We start from the raw sequence: 25,378 nt of genomic DNA, 5'->3' as shown, positions 1-25,378 counted from the left end.
CCATTAAATGGTGACGTTAAGATGATGAGACAATGGTAAATGTACGTAACTGCATGAACACAACTTTTACATATGTATCAGTATATGTACCTATATCTACTTGGAGTATATGATTCGTTGTTGGAGTCAAAATTTTAAAGTAAAATAAAATGTATATAGAGCAAGAAGGCTTTCGTTTTTATATCCCACTTTTTATTTCCGATGGTACGAATTTTTAACAATAACAATGAATATATGTATGTATACTTACGAAATCGCTTAAGAAATAGATAGATATATATATATATATAGCTGTATATGAAATCGAGTCAACATAATTAGTCAGTAGTATATCATGACGATGATTAATTAAACATTAAGGAAATAATAACGATAATAATAAGTCAGAAATACTATACTATAATATAATATAATATAATATAATATAATATATATTCATGTTTTAATGTGATAGCTGGGTACGGAAACTAATCTTACGCAATTGATTATCTTCTTCTTCAGGCTAATAATAATAATAATCACAATAATATATATTTTACGTATTATGCATACATTTATTATGTATATGGTTTATTTTAGGAGCTTGAGGAAGGGTCGTCATTGAGGGCAGAGTTGCTCTGAAAATTTTCGTCATTATTGAGTTGACTGGAGGAGGATGTGGGAGGTCCGGACGAGTGGATGGAGGAAGAATGGTGAAGATTTGACAAGTTGGATGAGGAGGACCCACCCCCTTCATGATTAACCTTTTGTTGTTGTTTCTCGTCTTCTTTGTCCTCAGCATTTTCCTTCCTCATCCTGACCTTGATTAAATTGTTGACATAATCTAGAGGCGAAATATTCTTTGAGCCGGGTTTCCCACTAAATCTGTCATCGGTTGGGGGGCCACTGTGGTTTCCCGAGGCAGAAGAGGTTGCAGGTACATTTAATTCATCGCTCCTGGTCAAAATCATAAGAATAATGTATAATTAGTAACCAATTATTGTGTTATTTTGTCGTCCATACTTGAAAGCCTTTGGATTTTAACAAAAGACTTGTAATTAAATGAATGATAGATACTTTAATTGAGGAAAGCCTGACTCACCCATTCTCATTAGATTCATGAATTGAGGTAGGATGGGATGGAGGTCTGGACGACGGTCGACTACTACCACTGTCCTCATTTTGAGCTACTCTTATTATGTGACGTTCATCTGGGTGGTTTTCCTTTGGCATTTCATTTTCTCGTTGGAGAGCCCGTCGTAATTTCCAACTTAGATAGCCTTGACCTTGAAGATCTTCCTTTTTTGGAGACTGACTGGGCATGACCGAGATGGAGGAGGATGAATGGGAGGATTGTGGCGGAAGGTGAGAAGATACATCTACTGAACCCATCGGTGGCCCACTGGAATTTTTCCCCGAATTATAGTCGTTGGATATAACCAAGTTAATATGTTCCAAGACATTGAGACCTATGATTAAAGAAATAATTTTGTGTATTATTATTTGTTACGGGTTTCTGGAAAAGACTGCAGATTAGAATAAATGCAAGTTACAATTATCTAATTAATATGAATTGATCACAAAAATTAAATTCCACTTAAAAATGGCTGGGAGCATAAGAATTGTAACAATTTTTTAATAAAAAAGAGTCCAAGAGTTTTGTCAGTTTTAATAACAACAATCTTGTCGAATTGTCGCCAAAATATACACATTGTCGGATACTCAGTTCCTATGAGTCCAATTTATAGAAAATGAGGAGGCAATTACGTGATAAAAGAAATAAATGTAGTAATATTTTTTGCCTCTGCAGGTACAACCTCCTTTGAAGAAAAATAAACGTCTGTCGGAGGGAGCTAATACCAAGATCCATGAACAATGGATGAGACCCAAGAACTGATGACAGGTTAATTATATATTATGTTCTCCCCAAGTGCCACCTAAGCCAACAATTCCCAGCTTGCAAAATAAGCCTGCTATTCTCATCTATACATAGTACTGAATGGATTGACTGTGACAATTACCTGGAGAATTTTTGTGGTTCATTCCACGGTTGTTGTCTTCCATTTTCTCATCCATGTGTTGTTGCATGTTCGAGAGGTGCACTGGGTTATGTTGTTGTTGCTGTTGATGTCGTTGCTGTTGGTGCTGGTGGTGTTGTTGCTGCTGTTGTTGTTGATGAGCATTATGCATAGGGGAATTGGTATGTTGTTGTTGCTGCTGCTGTTGTGGTTGAGAGGAAGCTCGTTGAAAGGATGCAAACAAACGGTCTGACTTTGAAGGGGCAGGAGACTGACGATCGTTGGGAGAAGGTTGGTTTATTTGATGAGTAATAATGGCGTCAATCAATGAAGCAGCGGTGAGAGTGGCGTCCTGTCCTTCATTTCCACGACCGTATCTCGCCTCCTGTTCTAGTCTCATTCTGTAAAGCACAGTTGCATTAAAAATTAGTACAAGCTTCTCTTTAACCCTTGAACGAAATTTTATTAATTTGTTTATTCATACCTTTCCGATCTGACTGCCTCGGATAATACCCCCGATTGTGTCAAGGAAATATTTGGATTCCTGTACATGCTATTCTGCATCTGCTGTTGTTGCTGCATCTGCTGGGGAGGAGGTCCGGTGTTGCGATTACGCTCTATTTCTGCCATGCTTTTACCAAGTCCTTCCCTCACCATGTCCACTGAACATGAAAATTATGAAAATTAAGATATTTAAAAGTCAAGTAAAGTTAACCAGACAAATAGGGATATATATATATAATTACCTCGTGGGAGATTAACTCGATTACGGGGTTCCTCCTTAGGAACAGGTAAACTTGGAGCATTTACGGCTACATCCACAAGTCTAGAAAATGCATCGTGGTTTTGGCCAGGTTCGACTTTCACAACCCCTAAATCGTGTATCAAACAAGACGGTGATTTAGATTGTTATTAGCTTTTTCACTCATCTCATTAGGAAATAAATATATCTGCGCTTACGGTTTGCGTTTGCCCTCTGTATGACTCCTTGTCGTTGTTGTTGGTGTGGAGGACAAGACGGGGAAGGGGACTGTCGATACATATCTGGTCGAGATTGAACAGAATACATTGGATTGGGACTGGAAATTGACATGGTAGGAACCGAATTCCGTTTTGACGGATCTATCCGTTGCTGTTGTTGTTGTCCAATAGAGTTTTGTGAAATGTGAGGATTTTGTTGAACTGGAGGATTTTGCATTTGTTGTGACGTATAATAATCATTTATGATAATCTGTCGGGAAGTGTTATGCTGATCTGTTGAATAATTTGATGGATGTTGTTGTTGTTGCTGTTGTTGTTGTTGTTGATGACTCGTGGGGGGCGAACTACGTTGACCAGTCGATGGTGGCCTTTGACCATAAAATTGGTTTTGAGACCCTGAAACATTACAATTATCGTATTAATTATCATTAGAAATACGTGTAACTTACACGCTAGAATTAATTTAAATAACCCAGTTAGAGAAATCAATTTATTTATTAATTATTACCATGAAAGTATGGAGCATTTGGCGGAACTCTTTTATAGTAATCCGCTGATCTATCGAATGAGACATATGCTGCAGGAACACCTTCCTTTCCTCTCATTTTCTCCATTGGCGTCCCTTGAGTAATTGACCCCTCCTTCGGACGCAGCAACCCTTCGTACTTGGATGAAATTGACTGTAATAAGAGAGATAAGGGAATTAGAGAAATAGAATCAAACTTGATCAAAATCACAGTAGTCGTATATACTTGAGGATGATGCAGTGGGGTTCCATGAGTAATTGATCCATCCTTCATCGGGGATAAACTAGGTTGTTTGGTTAGTGGAGGTGGCGGAGGCACTTTTGATTGTTTCGCCGGCGGTGGTGGAAGTGGTCCTGGCCTTCCTCTAATCGGAGAAAACTTGTTTCCTTGTTGGAAATAAATGTCATTTATGGGCTGCTGCCGAGGAGTAAAGTCCAAAGGTTGATGAGCTGGTGGAGGCCCGTTTGAAGGGGGACGATGAACCGTCATGTGAGGGGATGGAGACCGCTTTTTCATACTCAAATCCAACGTACCACATTCATCTCTAGGAGGAACTTGGATTAGAGATAAGCCATCGTGAGTTATGTGATGTTGAGATATTCGTTCAACTTTGGTGGGACCATAGTATGATGGGTGTTGATGAGGGAATATGCTCGGGGTCACTGTCAACTGAGGGTGATGTTGGGGTTGTTCATTCTGCTGTTGTTGCTGTTTTTGCTGTGAACTATGATGTATTTGAGTCATTATCTGCTGCGTCCCTGGCGGAGGTAAGTGACTTCGATCTTGACTTTTTAATATTGATGTTATAGTTGGAGAAACGCTAGGACCGGGATGGGTCTAAATATACAACAGTGGGCGTAAGTAAATGGTCATTATAAATATTCTCAATAGATACATGCCTTTGGTAAACCTAATTTTTATTTCTGCAATAAGTACTTACAAAACGTACCGAGTTATTGTTGCTTATAGGTCCCTGTATGCGCAACTGGCGTTCAATTGTTGCGTGAAGTATATCGTTTACTTTTAATGTCATTGGTTCCTGATCACTATTGTCTGGACTAGGATATCTCCGAGATCCTATAAATAGGGAATAAATTAGGGACACCATCCATAACATACCCACAGGAATGACGGAATTAGATCATCACGGATGGATACAGAACTGGTATCACACACAGGTAGATATGTTACCTTGGTGGGATGACATGTGATGTGGAACGCCACTCATTGAGCTTGGTCCCAACCCCGGATGCACCACGTTTGACTGCATATGAAGAGGAAAATTTTGAGGTGGGAATTGATGATGACTTGGAGAACTAGTAATTTGGGTATGATGCATTACTGAAGAATGGGGATGCCTTGGGGTAATCGACACTGTAGGTACGTGCGGCCCTTGACCAGGACTGGCCGAGCGAATTCCATGTTGTCCTGAGACAATAGAATGTGGGGATGGGTTCAGATTCATTGGCTTGTTGTTACTGCTATGAGAAGAGGGGGCGAATGGACTTTGGTTGTTCATGCTTGCTCGGATGGTGAGGGAGAGGGGACTCTCAGGGTTATTGGGAAACACTTTGATGTCTTCATGGGAATTGGGTTTATCAGGTTCGGCAATTCCTTCCTCAGCACTCACCTGAACAAGTATTACAATCGTTATTACCCGGTACATATAAATATGACATGATAGTGTGGAGGATATGCGACTCTTACAGTGGCAGAAGAGTCGTAGTCATCTTGTTTCTTTTCGTTAATGTTGGACGGACGAGGTGGTTGTTCATGGGAAGTTGCACCGGTTTCATCACAGCTGAAAATTGAAATTCAATTTAAATTCACTAATCAATTAGATTACTTTTTCGTTCGCCACTACTGGCATGCTTCTTGTGTCGAATAAAAAAAATATTAACCAACAAAACGCTTCGTAGACTCACCTGGAAGTGGTAGACCCAGACTCTTCTTCATCTGTCAGCGTGGGAGGACCATGCCCACCCTTGCTCTGAAATAGGGAAAAGTCCTAATGAGCACAATTAACAATCATAGTCCACGCGGCTGATGGAAAGAAAATTCAGTCGAAAGTGAGCAAGCTCCAGACCTTTTTGTGCTCTTGCACGAGAGACTCTAGGCCGAACTTCTTCCGAAAGTTGAAGTAAAAATTTCTACACTGAAGCTCAGATTTTGATGGAATTCTTTCGGATAGTTTCACCCAATCCGTTCCAACCTGGGGACATTTAGTACCATTTACATACAAGTAAGTAGTAATAATTACGTGCTGCTGTCAATTTATATAAAAACCTCTGACAAAGCAAGTTAACCAAAGCAAATTAATTTACCTCTGAAAGGCCCTTTTTCATCCACTCAATTTCCTCATCACTCCAGCGAGTGGTATCACAGCCAGGATCATCTGGAGTATCCAAACTAGCGTTGGGTGCCATTCGCCTGTTGATTCGGTTGAAACACGCCGTACAACATTTTGTGCAGTTTTCTGGTATTTCTGCAAATTTAAAGAAACCACTCGTCAAAACCATGAACAAATTGGTCATAAACAGCATATCTACTACGTTAAGACTATACCACAAATTTACTTACGATATTTAGCGATAATGGCGGAGCGTCTATAGTCATCCAGTTCGGTCCATTTTGGTGGAAATGGTCTCAACCGTTTTATTCTTGCACGTTTCGCTGGACAGGTGGGGATCGGGCATTGTGATGATTTTGTTCGTCTTCGGACTGCTTTGCAACGGCATGAAATGCAGACACGATCTGAGGGCTGTATATCAATCTCATTCAATCCATACATTGACGCTTGATTTCTTGAAATTGGTCTGGACTGAAGGAAGTTTTCTACTTGCGTTTTACAACATACACAAGTATGCGGACCACCCTTTTCACCTGAGAAATAGAGAGAAAAACATGATTAGGCAAATCGATTTATGTTTAGGAATGTGGAATTAGTAATGAAGTTGGTGCGGGGTAAAAACTCAGCAAAAGTGAAAGTTATGTACTTATACATGCATTACAGTACATATTAGTGTGTGTTAAATAAAGCAGAAATCCTATACTGACTATGCCGGGTTATGCGTTATGAAGACGAAGAAAGTGTACTTATTTCCTTCTCCAAGGCTCATGGGTATTTTTTGCCGATAATCACCACGTCGAAAACCAGGCGTTCATATATTGGTACGGCTAAAGCAATATTATCGTTACATGCGAGACCACACCACACGTCTCTCTCAATCAGAATAATAACTCTGGCTGTATTTCTACTTCTGAGAACCTGACAATAATGACAACCTACCAAAAGTAGGCATGAAAACAAGAACGATTGAAATGTATTTAGCGAGTGAGTGAGTGAATTGTCGTGGGATGTAATGATTTAAATATTCAAAGGTGTACTACTCACTCAACTCAGCACCACCACTACCACCTCTCCTGTACCGTTACATTTCAAAGTAGTGTAGGTAGTAAACGTAAACCAATCGGGCAAATTGCTAAATGAGTCAGGCCGCAAGGACAGAAGAAGACATAAAGTGAAAGCATTCGAGGTTAAATAAATTTATAATAAAGTTGTCATTTATTAGCAGAAGGAGGTGAAAGCAGTTGCAGGAAATAAAATCCTGGTAGTCCAACCGAAATTTAGGATAATTAATTTATGTCGAAACCTGCACTCTTTAGAATACCACTAGAAATTAAATACGTTTGGCTGATTTGCTGGTTTAGTATCTGGCCGGTTGGCAAATAAAAAAACAGAGTGAGACTGATTAAACCACGTATTTGCTCTGGGTATCGCATGGCTTAAACATACTTGAAATTTACATACGAGGTTCGTATTACGAGCAAGAGTATTATTATTGTCGCTAAATAAACGCCTCACTCCTCAGTGCAAGCAAATTGAATCTGTGGAGATAGATCAAAAGCTTGCGTTTCACTCAATCCATTCTCAGTCTAATAAAGTAATGCATAACTAACGGAGAGAAATAAATAAATTTTGGTGGCCTGGCTCTTTTACTTCCTCGACCACTTTCATCAACAATGATGGTAGTTTTAGTTTCACTTTCATGAGAACTACTGCCGAGGAATTCAATTTCAAAAGTCAACCCTTCGTCTTTCAACATCCCAAAAACAACCCGACCGACAGACCAACCACCAATGCAATCTTTGTTTTGTCCCTAATTTGCTGAAATGCCGTAGAGAGAGAAATGCTCCCGGTTTGTAAATATTGACAAATCCGTCCTCCTAGAGTCGTATCTCTCTCCGGTTTCGGTACGTAATGTACAAATCTCAGAGAATCAAAGAAAAACACTTACACTAATTACAATCCAACACACACTATTACACTTGAGCTGCAAACATATATGTATCCAGTTCCCAACAGTAAATATCATCAGCTTAACAGCCGCAATTAATATTTATTTTATAAATGTTTGATCTTCTAACTGTATGTTATGTATCGTGCATTGTCTGCTGCTCTAATAATAAAATTGCTTTCTATGATTGTTCGGCATATAATAATATCGTCGTTGAAGATGCAAAAGGGCCAACCCGAGTTTTTGTCCCTTGTTTCGCCCATGTTACGGTTCGTGTTGAAGATATAGGGAAAATGCAAGGGGTGGCCCTTTCTCATCTTCAACGACAATATTCCGTTCTGCAAATTTCTAGTTGAGGAAGTAGCCTGGTTAAATTGTTGGTAGAAAGTAAGGTTGGTACAGTACCACTGGTACTCCTGCCTTCTGCATCTACCCGACAGTTTTTATGGGGGAAATAATGGTTCACTTTTACTCATTGCACATAATACCATAAAAACTAGGAGTTTGTTGATTGTTTTAGAAAAATAAATAAGTCTATAAAATAAGATGATTGGCGTTCTCGCTGTGTGTATATGCTTGAAGCTATGATTAGTAATAAATAGGGCTTTTATATTTTGATGAGAATAGTAAAAATAAATGTGGCGAAACCTAATTTATCGAGACGGAGCCGAGTGCTAGGAGATAATTATGAATTCGACACCAAATTAATCTTTAAATAAAGGGTTTGGGAGAAATGAAAAGTTGAAAATGAAGTCGACGCAGAATTTGGTTATGAAATTGAACGAGAAGGAAGGAACCAAAAGCAGTCCGACAAAGTCAACATTGCCGCACGGCGAATTCCCAAAGGGATTCAATCCTAATATTACAAGTCATCATAACTTCGCCACAACGGAAGAAGAGCTCATATTCCACTTCAGTCAGGACATATCAAGGTAACGAGAGCTTGTCTTATTTCAACTACCACATTTCAATACGAACCCTCGCCAAACAACGCCAATATAAAACTTGGTTGTAGACCCGTTACACCCTCAGTCAACCTACATCACTGACAAGAGCGACAAGGAAATAAATCCAATAAAACATACGTGTGTCCAATATGGATATCAATAATCCGGATAACACTGCAATTGACCTCTCTATCAGGACATCAGTGTCCCTTCCTACGACGCCACCTGACTATGTCAATACTTTGGTGAGGCCCATACCAAGACTGCCCTGGACAATCACCTGGTATCAAAGTGCCTGGTACAACAATTACATGCACGGCAACTCGGCCGATTTATCAGAACGCTTTGGAGAACACGGGCGTCGTAACCATCACCACCACCACCCGATGGAGGAGGAAGAGGACGAAGAAGAAGAGGAAGACGCAACATTTTCAAAAACAGGAGCACGATCCGAACTAGATATTACATCCGGTTTGCAATGTGAGGAATTTTCATCAAAATGCACAACGTAAGGAAAATACGATGAACCGTAGTCGTCAAGATTTTTGTTGCAGTTAATATTTTTCACTTGAATCTTATCTTTGATCTTCCACAGGGTGCAGTGTCACGAAGGGTCTGGGAAGAAGGACATTGATTGCGTGGAGTTGGAGAAGATGAATCCAACCCTGTTGGCTGCAGTGTTTGACGTTGCTTGTTGTGATGGACCAGTCGTCTTCGAAAAGGTGTCAAACCCTAATTTCGCCCTAACAGTGAAACACAGCGGCAGTAGTGAATCTACCACCAGTAATATCGGAGGAGGGGAATGTCAAAACAAGAACAAACCCCTTGAACAACAACGTCGTCAACTTGCTCTCAAGACGTATCTGTGCATTTACTGCAACCAGAGTTTCAAAAGTTTATTTTGCTATCAAAAACACAAAAAGAGACACTTGAATCCGGTCTCGGTAGACATTACAGCTACTCATACCAGTGCGCAAAATAATCGAGTTCAGGTTCACTCGGAGAACAAGTCAATGACCAAGGATCTTAATGTGCAATTCTTCCCTTGTAAAAAGTGTGGTTCCAAGTTTCCGAGCTATTATTTTGTGCATAAGCATAGGAAAGTGTGTCATGCCTTTGATACGACATAGTAAAGTAGCCTATCTGTCTAGTAGATTTTGTAAATAAAATATGAAAATGAATTTCTATAGAGGAACATTTCCTTGGGGTGGTCTTTGTTGTTTTATAACAATTCAAACAACTGTTAGCCATGCATGGAGTGATGCGAAAAAATGTTATTTTTAGAAAAAAATGTTATTTTTAGAAAAAAATGTTAATATTCTAAACTATTGCACAGAACGAAATATGATGTTATGTCATTTAAATTAGTTTGTATCAGAGTCAGGACTTTTATGATAACTAGCAAGGTCGTATGAGTAATGGGAGTGGCTTGTCCAACTTACTGTGTATACATGTATGTTTATGTCTCCAACCACCCTGAGCATTGCATGAGTACCATGAGTACAATATGTAATGCAATCTACAACAGATAATTCAAAGCAAGGGCAAGGATGCGTATAGTTAAGTAATAAATTAAATTAGAAAAACATAAAATAAACACATCTTGTATATATCAAATCAGTCTCTTTAAGGGCACAAGCAATTAGCACCAATAGATATACATGGCATTAAGCAAGAATGCTGGAAGGAACAGTGAGTTCAACAGTGTAACAAAGAAAATATAAATAAAGCACTTTCACAAAAAATTTAGGGTTAGACGCAGATAGTGTTACTAGTTACATAAGTTCTAGTGAGACCTGCTGTTAATATACAGGCTAAGCAGAGCTTTTGCAGCACAAATCACGGAAGGTGAAATATTAGATAAGTCGAATGTATCTGTACCATTTGGTTCCATGTCGTCGTCGGAGGTGTCCACGTCGTTCATCTCCTTAGCCTCATCCTTATGATTTTTTCGAGGTTGTCCAACGAATTGATCACTGAAAAGAATCAAATAAAATTTGTAATAGTGTTCTGTTATAATCACCTTAAACCTCTGGACAAGTTGTTTTAGGTGTAGGTCTGAAGAAGGGCGCGGAGGATTAGTAAAAGAAACATATTTTTTTTAATAATACGTACTTTGGGGGAGACTGTTGTGAGGAATTATTGTTATTGTTGTTACTAATATTGTTGTTGTTGTTGGCATTATTTTCTTCGCTAACTATTGGCATTACGATTGTCGGAGATGATGACGTAGCGTTCAGTCCATCGGTAGTACTACTTCCTTGGGAACAAGGAACAGACGAAGACACATTTTGTGATGGTTCAGTTTTCTGTTCTTTTTGTTGACGCGTAGTGACCCCATTGTTTTCAGTTTTTACAACAGTTGGCACTTGATTGTTTGATGAGTTATTCGTGTTGTTTTGCGAGTTCTGATTTCTAGTTCTTGGTCTTGCTCGGCTCTTTCGAAGCAACTGCCTATAATTTTCAGTTTTCTTGCTTAGGTAGTAATAGAGCACACAATCTGGGATACACTTCCGGTCCAGGTAGGATTTGATTATTCCAAAATTTTTGGGATGCTGGAGATACTTTTCCTGTATAAACAATTAAATAAACTCAGATCCAGTCCAGTAGTAAAATAGTTTAGCATAACTTAATACCAAAACTGATAACATTATTAGTTTAAAAAAGGAAAAACTTGATTGAATAAAACTCAACATTATGACGGAAAGTGAAATTAATTGCTCATTACCTTAAATATCTCCTTTTCTTGATCAGTCCACAAATTTAAAAATTGTTTATCTTTGTATTCCTGCATTGGGTCTTCCATTAACCCGTTAGTATTCTTAAAACGCCTACTCCTAGTTTTCAAGTCAAATAAAGCAGGTGGGATCACAGCATAACTTCGCATTTTCTTATCTTCCATTTCCTGTAGAGAAAAATGAAGTGGTTGAGTATTAAAAAAAGTGTAAGAGTGTGTATATAACAATGCTCACTTAGCATAATACAATACACAATAAATAATAATAAACAACCAAAATCATCACCACTACTACTGCATTGTGATTGTTTTATTTAGCCAGGCAACAATGACATAATAAAATTAATGAACCATAACAAATTAAAACTCACTTGCTCATGGAGGCCATCCATAATTTCTTCTAAATCTGCATCAGACTTAATTCTGGAGACACGCGAGAAGCGTTCCTTGTCCTCGCGTTGTTTGCGCAATTCGGGAAATACTTTTTCAAATAGCTCTCGCTTTTTGGTTTCTTGTGCTTTCTTTTTCGGTGTATTTTCGATCCTTTCCACATTTCGCACCCATTCAATGGACAGCTGCATAAGACAGACATTCAATGGAATTGAAAAATTGAAAATGATTACACAAAAAATGAAAGTGAGTTTTCCATTAATAAATTTAAACAAGTGCAGTAGTATTCATTTACTATTAGTTATATGTATGTATAGCATAGAAAATGGAATTCTTACCTGGGCGTATGTTTTGGTCAAATAGGTATCACGTTTCTCTTTTTCCTTTTGTTTTGATTTGAAATGCAACACTAGCCTGGACTTGAATTCGTTGTATTTCGCCGAATTCTCCTGATACACCGGCGTATCGGATGGCTGATTATATAATGGCTGTAAAAATAAAATAAAAGTATCGTATGACATGAGCCGTCGTCGTGTCCCTTTACTCTCTCATTAAATGCACTTCGTCATCAAGTATTCTGCATTTTTTGCACATATATATATATATTATATTAAAGAGACTATGGATATACTTACGAGATCATTGTGAGGACCTAATTTAACCAAGCTGTGATGAGCCTCGGCAGCTTTTTTCTAATAAGAAAAATGCAATAAACATTACATAAAAAATGGAATGGAATGGTATTTGTGCTGCAATGCATGCACTACTACAGTATTATAGTACATCCTAAGATGTACTAATACTGTTCCATCATCATGATAATAATAATATTAACAATGATGAGAGATAGATATATATCTACATATATGTTTAAACGTACTCTATTTTCGGCGTAAATGCTTTGAGGTAAGGATTGAATAATAGAGTCGGATGCACAACTGGCTTCCTCTTTCTCCTTCTGTGGTTGAGTAGCAGCTTCTTCGAGTTCAATTTTTTTCTTTTTCAATTTTGCGATTTGACTTTCTGTTTTGGCTATTTCTCGATCCACTCGAGCAATATTTAGTAATAAATCTTCCTTTGTGGATCTTAACGGTGACTCATCCCTAATTGACTCGGACGGCAGAGTTGGGCTTATCGCTTCGACCTGTGGGTTATACGCAGGCCCCTAAACACACACACACAGACAAAAGTATACACGTTAGTACATTTACTATCAGTCATATCAGTATCAGTATGTCATATTTCACGATTGTTCACAAAAATATAGTGACTGACTACATGTACGTGGCAACTACAGATACGAAAAATGATATGTACAAGACGGTAACACTCCCGTTCTTTTGCATTATGCCATCGTTATTTACGGAAGGAAAGGAAGCTGATAACTCTCCTGAGAATTAGGCTAAATTAAATAAGCTAATTCTAAAAAAAAACACAAATTTTTAAACCCAACTTGACTCCCGGACGAAAAAAATGATTGAAACCAATATGAGAAATGTCAGAAAATAAAAAATTAGGGGTAGTCTGATCCCGATTTGTCTCATCCCCACAAGGTCGAGGGTAAGTTTGAAATTAGTCATTTTTATAATCTCCTGCAATACTGTATTTAAAGTCCCTCCAAGTGTGCTAAATATTAATTAAACCCCACTACTTGCCTTATATTATCATTACATTTCAAGAAAATTCAACGCGCTGTTTGGGTATAAAAACGATCTGGTAATTAGTGACGCGGCATAAACTCAATTTTATCTACTGCCGTTAAAAATCAAGATTGGAAATCAAATAATTTTTTTTCTAGGAAAAATTTGCGAATAAGAGTTACTTACACTTCTCGCTCTGTCAGTATCAATCCTCAGTGGCATGTGCATATCCGGTTTGGAATCTCCAAGCCTGGGTTTCTTGCACGGAGGACTTTCGCTCATAGGCAGCTTCATCATTCCGCCGTCCCCACTACGGAAGGAAACAAAAAATCAATTTCACAACGTTTTACTTCCTCCGACCCCCAACGACCCACTCTCCTCTCTCTCTCAACTCGCGATACTACTACTACTATTAAATTTCCCATGCCAACTACGGTGGAGTGGATATTGCTAAAAATCTCAGGTATTATTTCCATGCAAAAGTCTATGAAAACGAAAAAGGGGTATTATGAGAAATCTCTGTTACCCGTAGTGAGATGATCCCATTTGTTGGGCCTGCCTCTCGTTCCTGGGGGTGAGAGGGGAGGATCCGTGTCCCATGTTGTACTCCCCCTGCTGGTTTTGTGACGGTGGAGGGAGGAGTGACATCCGCTGCCGACTATTCGGTCCTGCACCCCTCTCTTCCGCACTCCGAAAAACGTTCGAGGGAGCGTTCGTGGGGGGCTGCGAGGTTTGGTACGCCAAATAGCGCCCATGTTCATTTGCCGCCGCCGCGTTGGCGTACATGTTGGTGCGGGAGGAGCGATGATGGGGATGAGCTCTGCAGTAGAATTATTTCCCCCTCCTCCGCGTCGTCGTTGTCGTCGACGACAACACGTCGGCACCACACTCGCCACCAACCACCACCACCACTTATCACCACCGCACTACCACCACCATCCCCTGGGGAGTGGGTGTAGGGGGTGTGCCTCCTCCGCAACGTATGGCGACACCACCCCGCAACACTTATATCCTGGTTGCTAAAGATGTAAACCTTCGGTTTAAATCGAGGCGTACAAAGGAAACGAGCAAGTCAGCGATTATGACACGCACAATTTTATTTCTGTTTAAATGAACGCTCTTTAAGCGGATCTCCTCTTTACAAAGAGTAGTTATGTCTCTCAAGACCTGCGTCCTGGTGGTATGTGAATACCTCCCGTTACATATGCCAACGTACATGTGAACTTTGACACCCCCTCATACGACAAGGTCAACTTTGTTAACGTGGTGGGGGCAGTTCTTCCATGGAAAAGGGAAGCGTTGCCTCACCGATCTTCGTTCTCCGTCCGTTGAGAGAGCCGAATCGCAGACTGGGATGGAGGTTGAGAGACATACATTTTGCTGCTTTCGTAGCTAGAATGAATTGTGTTGTGTGGGTTTTGCCAGGGTCCAAGTCGGGTGAGGTGAGGAAGGTTGGTGAGACTGGGAGCCGGACGCCCCTCGCCACACTCTCCGCTCTCCCCTCATCGCACGGCGAGAGGCGAGTCCAACCTGCGGTACGAGGGGAGCCACCAGAGAACGGCCCAAGCTCAAGTGCCAATTTCAACTTGCCCCCAAAATTCAGCTATTAACTTCCACACCACGATTAGATTGATCCTCCTCGGCCACAGCAGCAACGTTTATAGCAGACTTGGCCAACAAAAAAAACGCTAGCGAGAAGAACAATTTTTTTACGTGTTGTTGCACCCAGAGGGAAATAATGAAACTTGACGACGACGACGCCAAAACAGCGACGACCACAGGGCGACGTCGACCAAAATACCAAACTCTCTTGTAATAATAACTCGTAATAATAATAAGTTGTACAACAACTGAAATAGTTCTTGGATGTTGCTGTTGCAACTTTTGCTCCTCAGCAGCAGAAGCATCGGAGAGACGCGAGTTTGAGCCAAGCCGTAATAAATGTACACATGATGCACGTACACACATGAGACCTAGACCCTGATGCTCTCATAAAAACAATAACTAACAAAAGCAACTAAACTAAAGGAGCTTATTCAATCTTTAATTGAGGTGTGATTCTTGGTGTATATATACATTCCGTTGTTGTGGGGTTGCGTTAGGGTTGAAGTTGCAATGCAACGTATGCATGCAGTCGTATTAGTAAGTTGGAGGACTAGTAGAGTTTTAGCTGCTACTTTATGATAGCTAGCTACCCAGCAAAACTATGCTTCATATATTCCGAGTAAAAGTCGAACCATATATATTTAATATTCGTGACGACTCCTTCTTGGTCGTCCTTCTCCTCCTCCTCCTCCTCTTGCAGCTGATGATGATGATGGTAATAATAATGCGTCCGGAAAAGTGAGCTTTGCAATAACGCAAAGAAACACATATTCGTATTATTATTTCGCAAGGATGCAACACGAGCATGAGCATCATCATCGTCACCACCACTTGCGACAAACGAACAAACGGGAAAGCAAAGTTCTCTCTTCTTTGGAAGAGGAATGAATCAGTTAGTTGAATCATCATCTATCTCGTTGAGTATGCATCTTTTCTGCTGCTGCAAGTTATGATGATCATCAGAATGGTTGGTTGCTTGGTTAGATGGTCGTCGTCGTGGCTTGCTTGGCGTATGGCTCTTAAGAGAGAAAGAAAGGATCCGGCCAAGCCATAATATCACGACGACGACGACGAATCTGATGATGTGGTGTGGTACCTGCTGCTGCTATGCTCCGTTGCTTGGTTTTTCATTGCACAAGTTTCTGCTGAGCTACAAACAAGAACTTGAGGCAGTGAAGCAAAAAAAAACTTGTTGTACTGCTGCCTTCTTTCTTCTTTTGCTGGGTTGTGCTGGGATGTTCCATCACAGATTACGAACGGATCTGGTGTGAGAGAGAGAGAAAGAAAAGGGTTGCATCATAAAAGGAAAATGGTTTCGCGTCTGCCATCTACATTACTACGGCTGAGGGAGAGTGGTCACATTTTGGAGGAGAGACTACAACAATGCACGAGAAAGACGCTTCACCTTCTTGGTCATTTGTTGCACTTTAATTTTAGATTTGACACGCTATTTGATAATTGCATACATGACATGAACCCAACCATGAACCGAACCCAATGACATGAACATGGCCTGGCTGAAGGTTACTAATTCGCTTGGTTCGAGTTCCCCCATTCTGCTTCCTAGTGTTGAGAATACTAAAATGAAAAATCTGTTGGATTAATATTAGCTTTTGAAATTATCGCTTGTACGTAAATTTTCAAACATTCGGTATATATTAATGCATATGAATATGTAAGAACTTTACTTCTCATTCCTGGAATTCAGGGTTAAAAAACTAGATACATTCTTGAGAAATGTGCAAAGTATGAATGTATTATGATGTTACAATAGTTAAAATTAAATGTTTTGTATTTTGGCCCAATTTTAGATTCCCCATTATTATATTCACAACTCCATAATATACAAAAACTTTTTCATGTTCATTCAATTTCGTGGCCATAACGTTGACTTAAGTACAGAAACTCTGAGATATAAATTTAAACAAGAGAACTATTTTCATACTAAAAAAATTCAGTTTTAGACTGAAAACTTTTAGTAAACCTGGAAGTGAAAGTTGTTGACGTGCGTGAAATAGAGAGTGAAAGTGGAAATTAGAGACCAAGTGTCGTTCATCGTAAGACGAGAGGAGCGGGAGAGGGACAAGATCTAGCTGCCCCGCACCACAACCAACACCAGATTTACATCAAGTCCAGTTTATTCTCAAACCTTAAAATTGGGGGACCATTTTTACACATCAGTTTAAAACCCCTTCACGGGAATCTCATGTCTAATCCATAATCGTGGACTAATATAATACTTCAATAGTCGTCGGCATACCCTCCGATTTTCGAGGAGTTTCACGACCGAAATCTTGACACAACGTGTATTGTTTTGGTGGTGCCCAATTCATGCTACAATGTTGATCTATATTTGTAGTTAAGTTAAGTAACGTTAAAATATGCAAAAGTTATACAATATCAAATCTCAATCTGAAACGTTCCTTGACAAAGTCAGTTGCTTTAATAAGGATGGGAAAGAAGAGCGACATTCGATCTTCCAATTCTAATATTTAGTAATTCGTAATTTATTCGTTATTCGATCTCGAGTTTCTTCCTGAGCTCCTCCAAGGACTGTTTAGCTACCTGATATTTTGTAGAGGATGAAGTTGCTAAAACCATCCTGGATAAATCATGACGGTAAGTCATATGTGATTTTACTTTTTGCTTATACATACCGACTTCAATGACAACATTATGTAAATATGTGACTTATTTATGTGTTACTTTAACACAGGGCATCCAATATTTTCTATTGATATACATCCAGACGACGAGCATTTAGCTACCGGGGGTCAAGGTATAAGATTGGTTGTTATTATTCTGAGAAATCCTTGTCTTGGTAAATGTTTATGTTAATTAAGTAACAAACTATTGTTTTAGGCGACGACAACACTGGCCGAGTTGTGATATGGAACTTGAAAGCAGTATTATCGGAGAATTCTACAGAGACTGCAATTCCAAAACTTTTTTGTCAGCTTGATCACCACAGTGGTATATATCTACCGTGCATATATTTACTTATAACTTTGAGAACATTATAATGTTCGTTTTTGTTTAGCCTGTGTCAACTGTGTCCGATGGAGCAATTCTGGCCGTTTCTTAGCATCTGGTGGAGACGACAAAGTCATCATAATTTGGAAGCTAGTGACCAGATATTCTGGAAATGCTGTGACAAATTCTGCATTTGAGAAGAATAATTTGGAGGTTTGGAAGACAGTGTCCATCTTGAGGGGGCATGATGGTGATGTTCTCGACCTGGCATGGTCTCCTAAAGATACATACTTGGCTACTTGCTCAATTGATAACAGCATCAAGATTTGGGATGCTCAAAATTTTCCCCAAGTTGTTGTCACCTTACTAGGTTCGCATTTTAACTTTTCAAATTCTAAAGTAGATTTTATTTTAATTCATCTATAAATATAAATCTTAAACTTTATAGGACATACGAGCATGGTGAAAGGAATAACGTGGGATCCCATAGGAAAATACATTGCTAGTCAATCGGTAGACAAGACTTTGAGAATTTGGCGAACGTCTGATTGGACAACAGAACATGTGGTTAAAGAGCCATTTGTGGATGTAAGTAATTATATGAAAAAATGTATGAATTGCTTTTCGGGACATCTATGAAAGTCCAAAATGCAAAATAAATAATATTATTGTATGCAGTGCGGGGGAACAACTCATGTATTGCGGCTAGGATGGTCTCCGGACGGTTTATATCTTGTATCCGCACATTCAATGAATTTTGGCTTCCCAACTGCTCAAATTATAGAAAGGGACGGCTGGAAGGTGGACAAAGACTTTGTGGGACATCGGAAAGCCGTCGTTTGTGTGGTACGTTGTTTATGCATACACAATCTCAAGATTATTCGATTATCCGGCCTAAATTTTTTTGTTCTAAAATTTTCAGCGTTTCAACAACAATATTCAAGAAAATAATCGAGTTAAACAATGTTGTGTCGCTATTGGATCTCGCGATCGATCAATTTCAGTTTGGTCGACTGCCTTGAAACGTCCCGTCGTAGTTGTCAAAGACGCCTTTTCTCATTCCGTGATGGATATAACTTGGTCTCATTGTGGTACAATTATGATGGCTTGTTCTTGGGATGGGTCCGTGATGGCTGCTCAGTTTTCGTATACAGAGATTGGAAAACCCCTTTCTCAGGAAGATACGGTAGGTCGTGCATGCATATTGCCGCAATTATAACATTTTTAGTAAATTTCGTAGTAGTCCAAGGAAGTCGTTTAAACTTTTCTCTCTTTGTAGGATTCTTTGTATCAGCGGTTTTACGGGGACACTGGCCTAACTGTAAACAAGCAGAATATTGTACCAAACATGGAAGTGTTCTTGGCGAGAAACACGAAAACAGAACAAAATAAGCAGGAAGAATTATCTCATGCAAAACCCGCAATCGAACCATCTCCCCCACAAGTTTCAATGCCACCGCCGAGTAGTAGGATGTTAGACGCCAGTCCAGAGAACACCAACAAGGGACCCACCACTCAGATTGAAACCAGAACGGCGGATGGGAAACGTAGAATCACCCCAAAATTCTTACCCCTCCCCACCGAAGACAACATGATACCTACAAGGTACGATAAATTCCAATTCTAACGATACATACCGTGCATGCTTTATGTTAATCTCAATACCTCGCCAGATATTTTAGCAAGGACAGTAGATAATACTACATATTTTAGGGTCATAGTTAGTTTAGTTCATAGACTCTGCATATTGAGGTTTAGTTATATTTAGTTTATGGGGGATGCCTAGTTTGCAAGAGCTATAAATTGTTTAGGCAAATAGAATCTTTGATAACAATTTTATGCACATCAAATTACAAATAATATTGCTCTGTTTCATCTCATGCATGCTGTGTTATTTTAAATATTTATTTAACTTCATTTTGGAAAAGTGGTCAAAAAGATTGTCTCAATACCATGGCTGGGCAACAAGGAAAGCTAAAGTAGAGGGAAGATTGTGGCATAGAGAGCCCGCCTGAAGAAATCTTTTCATAGTTAGCTTAGGTTCTCATGAATCTGAGGAAGTATTTTTCTCTTCAATTTTTTTAAAACTTTTTAACACACTTTTTAAAATATAAATAATTGGCATTAATTTGGATGGACGAGTTTGGTTAGTTTTTTTAACGATTGGTTCATTTCGCATTTCATGGTGAGTAAAAATTAAGAGTCAAAGTAGAATCGAGTTAATTGGTTTAATGATCTCTGCACGTGCCGAGGTTTTACTGCACTGAATTATTTTTACTACAAGTAATTAAGTGTCCCACTTGATGGCCTAATAATTTCACGAGGAAGATTATTTGAGTATATTATTTGGTTTTTACATTTTTTTATCGTATGAAAACCTCATTTTGTGAGGTTTAATTATTTGAATTTCTAAATCAATATAATTTGTTCAAGTGTTTTCGAGTGTTGTTGTATGGTGTAATTACTAACGGTCTTTTTGTCTCCACTCTCTAGTGAGGAACCAACAGTATTTACAAATAAGGACGGAATTTCTACAACGACACAAGAAAATTTAAGAGAAAGTATTCAAAATATGGTTTCGAACATTGACGATGTTTCATTTGGTGAGAGTAAAAAGTTGGCGGCCAAAAGTGATGCTGTCAATTGTTCCGGTGGATCAGCTCAAAAGGAGCAATCTCCTCCTCCCACTTCGACACCGATGGAAATCGATCCATTACCTACACCTACAACAGTAAATGGATTTGAAAGTAATTCGAAAACGACCACTGCTGATCCTGTAAAAAATGGTGTGAATGGTGCGAGTGCATGTCAAGCAGAATTAAATAATGTAACTAATGGGGATACAATTTCCAAACCTGTTGTGAATGGAACGAGTAGTGTCGATCCAACTACTACTCAAGCAGCAAGCAAACCAACGCCGACGACAACGTTACTCACAACATCTAGTCAGCAGCAGCAGGATGGAGATCTCAAGACGGCTAAGACACCCCTAACGGATCAAATCCCACCTGTGAATATTATTCAAGTTAAGCGGAAACGACCCATGGAAGACCTGAAGCCACCAGTGATAAGTAATAAGAAAAAATTTACTCCACAATCCCTAAGGACTTTCCCTGCTAGGAAATCGGATGAAAATAGTCCTACACCGCTTGAGCAGATTGGAGTTCAAAATTCTAGAGTAGTAGCTCCTACAAAAACTGGTTGCTCTTCAAAATCCCGTCTTCCACCCATGAAGATTGAATTTACATTCGCCCTTCAGGTTTGTTAGTTTAAAATAAATAAATAATAAATGCACCGCAGTTGATTTATATTACTGATTTAACGTGTTACAGGTTAATATAAAACCAGAGACTGCATACTCTCTTGAAATTAGCAATAATTACAAAAGACCTGATGGTATCTGCCATCAGATAAAGTGCCAACATTCGCCATCGTCTATGCAAGGGTTGGGTTGGACGGGTTGCACCGATGCTCCAATATGTGCTGTGTCTGGAGATTTACATAGGATTGTCGCTTTATGCGAGGATGCTTCCGTTCATGTTTTTGACATAAAAGGTCGCTACGCCATGTCGCCCTTTGTACTGTCTGGTTATCCAAGCCGATTGGTCCAAAGCGGACGACTCTTATTAGTTATAACGATTAAAGGGATCCTACACATTTGGGATATTCATAACAAAACGGTCGTCATTAAGTCAGAATCATTAGTTCCAATTTTGAACCAACCTGGTGGAAATGAACCTGGTGGTGAGTCCTCGTATATATTTATTTTTAGTAGAAAGAGTATCAAACATATATTAAATTTAAAGTTTGGCTTCCACATAAGTAACAATATGTTTTGTTTCTTGTTACAGAAAAATCTGTTGATATTACAAATATTTTTATTGCTGCCGGTAGCTCACCTGTGATATTTTTGTCTAATGGGAAATCGTTCATATTTAATAACGGAATGTGTACATGGTTTGTTACATACAATTAAAATTAAGAGCCTGCTTATTTCAGTACTAAAAACTTGAATAATTGTCATCCCATTTTTATTTCTTAATTTTTTAGGTCTTTGTTTGCTGACGCTGGAGGCCTTGTGTCGTCACCAATGATGCCTGATGCTGGGGAATTGGCTTCCTCCTTTGGAAAAACTAAATTAAATGGTCGCCGACGAAAACCGGAACCTGCTGTACTCTCTCACATCAAACTTCAACTCATTAAGGCTCTGGAACTAAAGAAAGCCAGCTCTATCCAACAATGGCTCGTTGTTTTGGGGAAAACATTGGCTTCTTGTGGTAACAAAACATACGATTTGATTTGTACTGAATATAAAATATATCACCAAATATAAAATGACTATATATGAATTGTGTTTTGTGTTACAGGTTTGGAAAAAGAGTTGCATATATTATGTGAAGACTTATTAGGTCCAGCACATTCCAGTGCCGCTTCGGGAGTCTCATGGGCTCCTAAACTAGGGGTTCGCTAATAACTTCAACAAATAAATAAATGAAAAGCAATATGTGAATTAATAAATTCATTTTGCTTTGTAGGATTGTGTCGATAAGCGTGCAATGCTACGAGAGATACTGAATAGTCTACTGGATGACCTTCGATGGCAAGATTTCTTTTGTGAATTCGACGAGCAGCTTCGTGATGTCGAAGGTTTAATATGTTAACATCATCACTACCACTACAATTACAAAACTCAGCAGCATATCATGATTGTATTATTATTATGTTTACACCACAAGTATATGGATCTTGCCATGTGATTCCGAGAAACCTAGAGTTACGTTTTAACCTTTGACGTTAATACGCCAAACACGATTTTAATACAACAAAACATATTTTGACGATATTTAATAAAGCCAAAACTAACTAGTTTTGCTACACATTTTTCGAATGAAATTTCGAGTTCAGTTTCAGTATTAAATTAAACACCATGAGATGCGTTGGTATAAGAAAAGTTAAAGGAAAGTTAGGTTAATTGTCTCAATTTTGCCATTTCTTGAAGGTTTGGGAAGGAAGGTAGGTAGGTAGTAGGTAGAGAGAAATGGAGAAATAATATTTCGACTTTTGTACCCGTTGCCATTCTACTTGAGTTCTTCTACTCGTCTTCTTACATATTCAAGCAGAATATGACCTTGAAGAATTATGAACTCCAACCCCTTCTTCTCAAGAATCTAAGATTAGTCATACTTGAGCTCGTGTCTTGAATAGAGTCCACGTGAAGTTTGCAAAATGTGCCTAGTCTCTCAGGAAAATTGCAAATAACTATCGACTATTGCAAACAACACCAACCCACACAGTCTCATCATCAATCCCAGCTTTCACTCTGTCTCTGTCAACCCTCTAGTCTGCCCTGCCTCTTATTGTTCATATATTCTATACAGATCTGCAGAATATCCACTCTGTGCCCTACACAGTTGTACGTGATAGCCCTACACCCTAGTTCTGTTGCTGCTCTGACACGAGCAGCCGTAATCTCGACTTCCATTTCTTGATCTCTCTATCTCTGATCGAACAAAGGTTGCGAAATGTGGAATCATGTTGACGCTTTCTTTGTCCATGATCCAATTCCCTCTCCCTAACTCCCTAAGCGAATTTACGTAGCATTATAAACCCAGACAAAAGAGGAGGCCGAGGATTATTCCCAAATTGCAAACCCACATTGAAATGCATTTGTTATGTAAATTTTCCAATCATATTTCTTCTCATTTTCATTGACTCTCATATTCTTCTCTCGTCCATCTATCCTCTATGGAGCCGGGTGATGTGCTGTTGTTGTAAAATAACAAGAGGATCGGATGATGTTGCACACAATCATCCCATCAGCATCATCGCATCATCATCATCCATCCATCTATCCATCCCTAGAATTAGGAGATCAATACTATCATGTTTTAGGAGAATGTACACACAAATGAACGGAAAGTGAACGAAGCGTCCCTCTCTTCTCATCCTTTTTCGGATCTGAATTTTCACCGGATGTTCCCATCTGCTTCTTCTTCTAGTAGAGTCGTCGTAGGAACCATTTGAGTGTACATGGCATCACGATGATGCGATACTGCTGCTGCTGATATAACTGGTAGTAGTTAACAGCAGTAATATGACTCCTCCGTAAGTGGGGTGGTATGTGAGTTGTATCATCTTATCGATCTTTCCTCCACCTCCACCTCCTCCTCCCTCATCCCTCCTCCGATCCCATCCTATCCTCACACCGACCGACGGCGGAGGGGGTTCATTCATTGAGAGAAACTTGTTCTCTTTCCTCCGACTACTACTCACTCACTCACTCACTCACTCACTACTCCTGCCTGGCCAGCTTGCTTTCACTTCCGTTCCCATGTCTCCCTCTGCTTTCTCTGAACTCCAATCTGCGCCGCCACCACTACCACTACCAATCATCTCTCCCACTGCTTTTCCTTCTTCCTCACTAAGTAAACCACACGACGACCCATGGATGAAGACGACGAGACCAGGATAGAGAGAGAGAGAGAGACCAAGAACTGAACCAAATCATGGATAAAATATGTAACAAAGCTACACGAATCCGACGTTAGTAGGGCATCATCCGCTTAGACTTGCCACTGAAACTCATTCACTAACAACTTCACTCTCTCTCTCTCTCTCTTTCCCGTCATTCTTCTGTACACGACCATCTCTCCTCGACATGAAGATGCGTTGCGTCTTCTTCTTCCTTCCTTTTTTTACTGAGACGATCAAGTGAGAGAAAACTAAATAATAATAATAATCAGATTTAAAGTCTTAACATTAGCCCTCGTACGTAAAATCATACTATTAAAAAGTCAAGTTAATCAATAAACGTATTAATAATAAGTACAACATTCGACGACGACATCATTCATACCATTACATGATTACTCTTCTATCCATTGTCCAGTAGCAGCATATATATTATTCCCGCAGTGTCATTCATCCACAATATCCATCCCACACACCACCTACAACAACAACAATGAGAAGAGAGATCTGTAAAGTCTCTGAACCATTGTTGCATGTTGGCGACTGAGAAGTGAGGGCATCCATTGACTTGGTTGGTTAATATGTGACTGAAAAGTAAAAAACTGGACATGATCAACTCTTTCCTTCACAACAAACAATAATAATCTGAATAATAATTGTGTTTACTTTTAATTTATTTTCTCCCTAAAAAAAAAGACATCAAAGTGAACATTGACGTTTTGTTTAGAATTTACCAAAATACTCTTTAAATTCAATAAATATTGAATAGAATTCAGTAATTGGTCATTCTCGCGTTTATTTGGTTCTCGAGT

General features: G+C 39.2%; 3 protein-coding genes and 1 long non-coding RNA gene across 7 annotated transcripts; 2 read left to right on the top strand and 2 right to left on the bottom strand.

Annotated features, from left to right (window-relative positions):
• Positions 1–170: 170 nt before the first annotated feature.
• Positions 171–15,315, bottom strand: LOC110850604. 4 transcript variants are annotated; one of them, XM_035852676.1, is made up of 25 exons: positions 14,044–15,314; positions 13,704–13,827; positions 12,758–13,042; positions 12,513–12,569; positions 12,216–12,365; positions 11,859–12,062; positions 11,479–11,655; positions 10,866–11,320; positions 10,632–10,726; positions 6,086–6,388; positions 5,830–5,990; positions 5,592–5,717; positions 5,431–5,513; positions 5,213–5,306; positions 4,848–5,135; positions 4,697–4,769; positions 4,446–4,582; positions 3,731–4,342; positions 3,487–3,658; positions 2,958–3,374; positions 2,744–2,869; positions 2,482–2,659; positions 2,001–2,398; positions 1,082–1,448; positions 171–936 (listed from the first exon to the last, which is right to left on the bottom strand). In XM_035852676.1, the coding sequence occupies exons 1-25, from the start codon at positions 14,301–14,303 to the stop codon at positions 576–578; spliced, it is 5,703 nt and encodes a 1,900-aa protein (XP_035708569.1). In that variant the 5' UTR covers positions 14,304–15,314; the 3' UTR covers positions 171–575. The 4 variants fall into 4 exon arrangements, with proteins under 4 accessions (XP_035708569.1, XP_035708567.1, XP_035708568.1 ...); XM_035852674.1 differs by having other exon boundaries at positions 4,697–5,135; positions 14,044–15,315; XM_035852675.1 differs by having other exon boundaries at positions 4,455–4,582; positions 4,697–5,135; positions 14,044–15,313.
• On the top strand, positions 8,836–10,625 carry LOC118436001. The gene is made up of 2 exons (XM_035852677.1): positions 8,836–9,258; positions 9,346–10,625. The coding sequence occupies exons 1-2, from the start codon at positions 8,900–8,902 to the stop codon at positions 9,878–9,880; spliced, it is 894 nt and encodes a 297-aa protein (XP_035708570.1). The 5' UTR covers positions 8,836–8,899; the 3' UTR covers positions 9,881–10,625.
• Positions 15,316–17,226: 1,911 nt separating the features above from the next.
• LOC110851084 (protein HIRA) lies at positions 17,227–22,988 on the top strand. The gene is made up of 14 exons (XM_022098720.2): positions 17,227–17,741; positions 17,839–17,901; positions 17,985–18,095; positions 18,163–18,465; positions 18,544–18,683; positions 18,774–18,941; positions 19,018–19,281; positions 19,375–19,700; positions 20,589–21,354; positions 21,428–21,839; positions 21,947–22,052; positions 22,146–22,372; positions 22,463–22,557; positions 22,631–22,988. The coding sequence occupies exons 1-14, from the start codon at positions 17,705–17,707 to the stop codon at positions 22,754–22,756; spliced, it is 3,144 nt and encodes a 1,047-aa protein (XP_021954412.1). The 5' UTR covers positions 17,227–17,704; the 3' UTR covers positions 22,757–22,988.
• On the bottom strand, positions 22,806–25,372 carry LOC118436111. The gene is made up of 3 exons (XR_004835215.1): positions 25,233–25,372; positions 24,952–25,153; positions 22,806–24,817 (listed from the first exon to the last, which is right to left on the bottom strand). It is a non-coding gene; the product is annotated as an uncharacterized LOC118436111 (long non-coding RNA).
• Positions 25,373–25,378: the final 6 nt, after the last annotated feature.

This window comes from Folsomia candida, unplaced genomic scaffold (genome assembly GCF_002217175.1).
Source record: "Folsomia candida strain VU population unplaced genomic scaffold, ASM221717v1 Fcan01_Sc006, whole genome shotgun sequence".
Lineage (NCBI taxonomy): Eukaryota > Metazoa > Arthropoda > Collembola > Entomobryomorpha > Isotomidae > Folsomia > Folsomia candida.
Note: the sequence above shows the minus strand (reverse complement) of the source record. Positions and strands in the feature narration are given on the sequence as shown.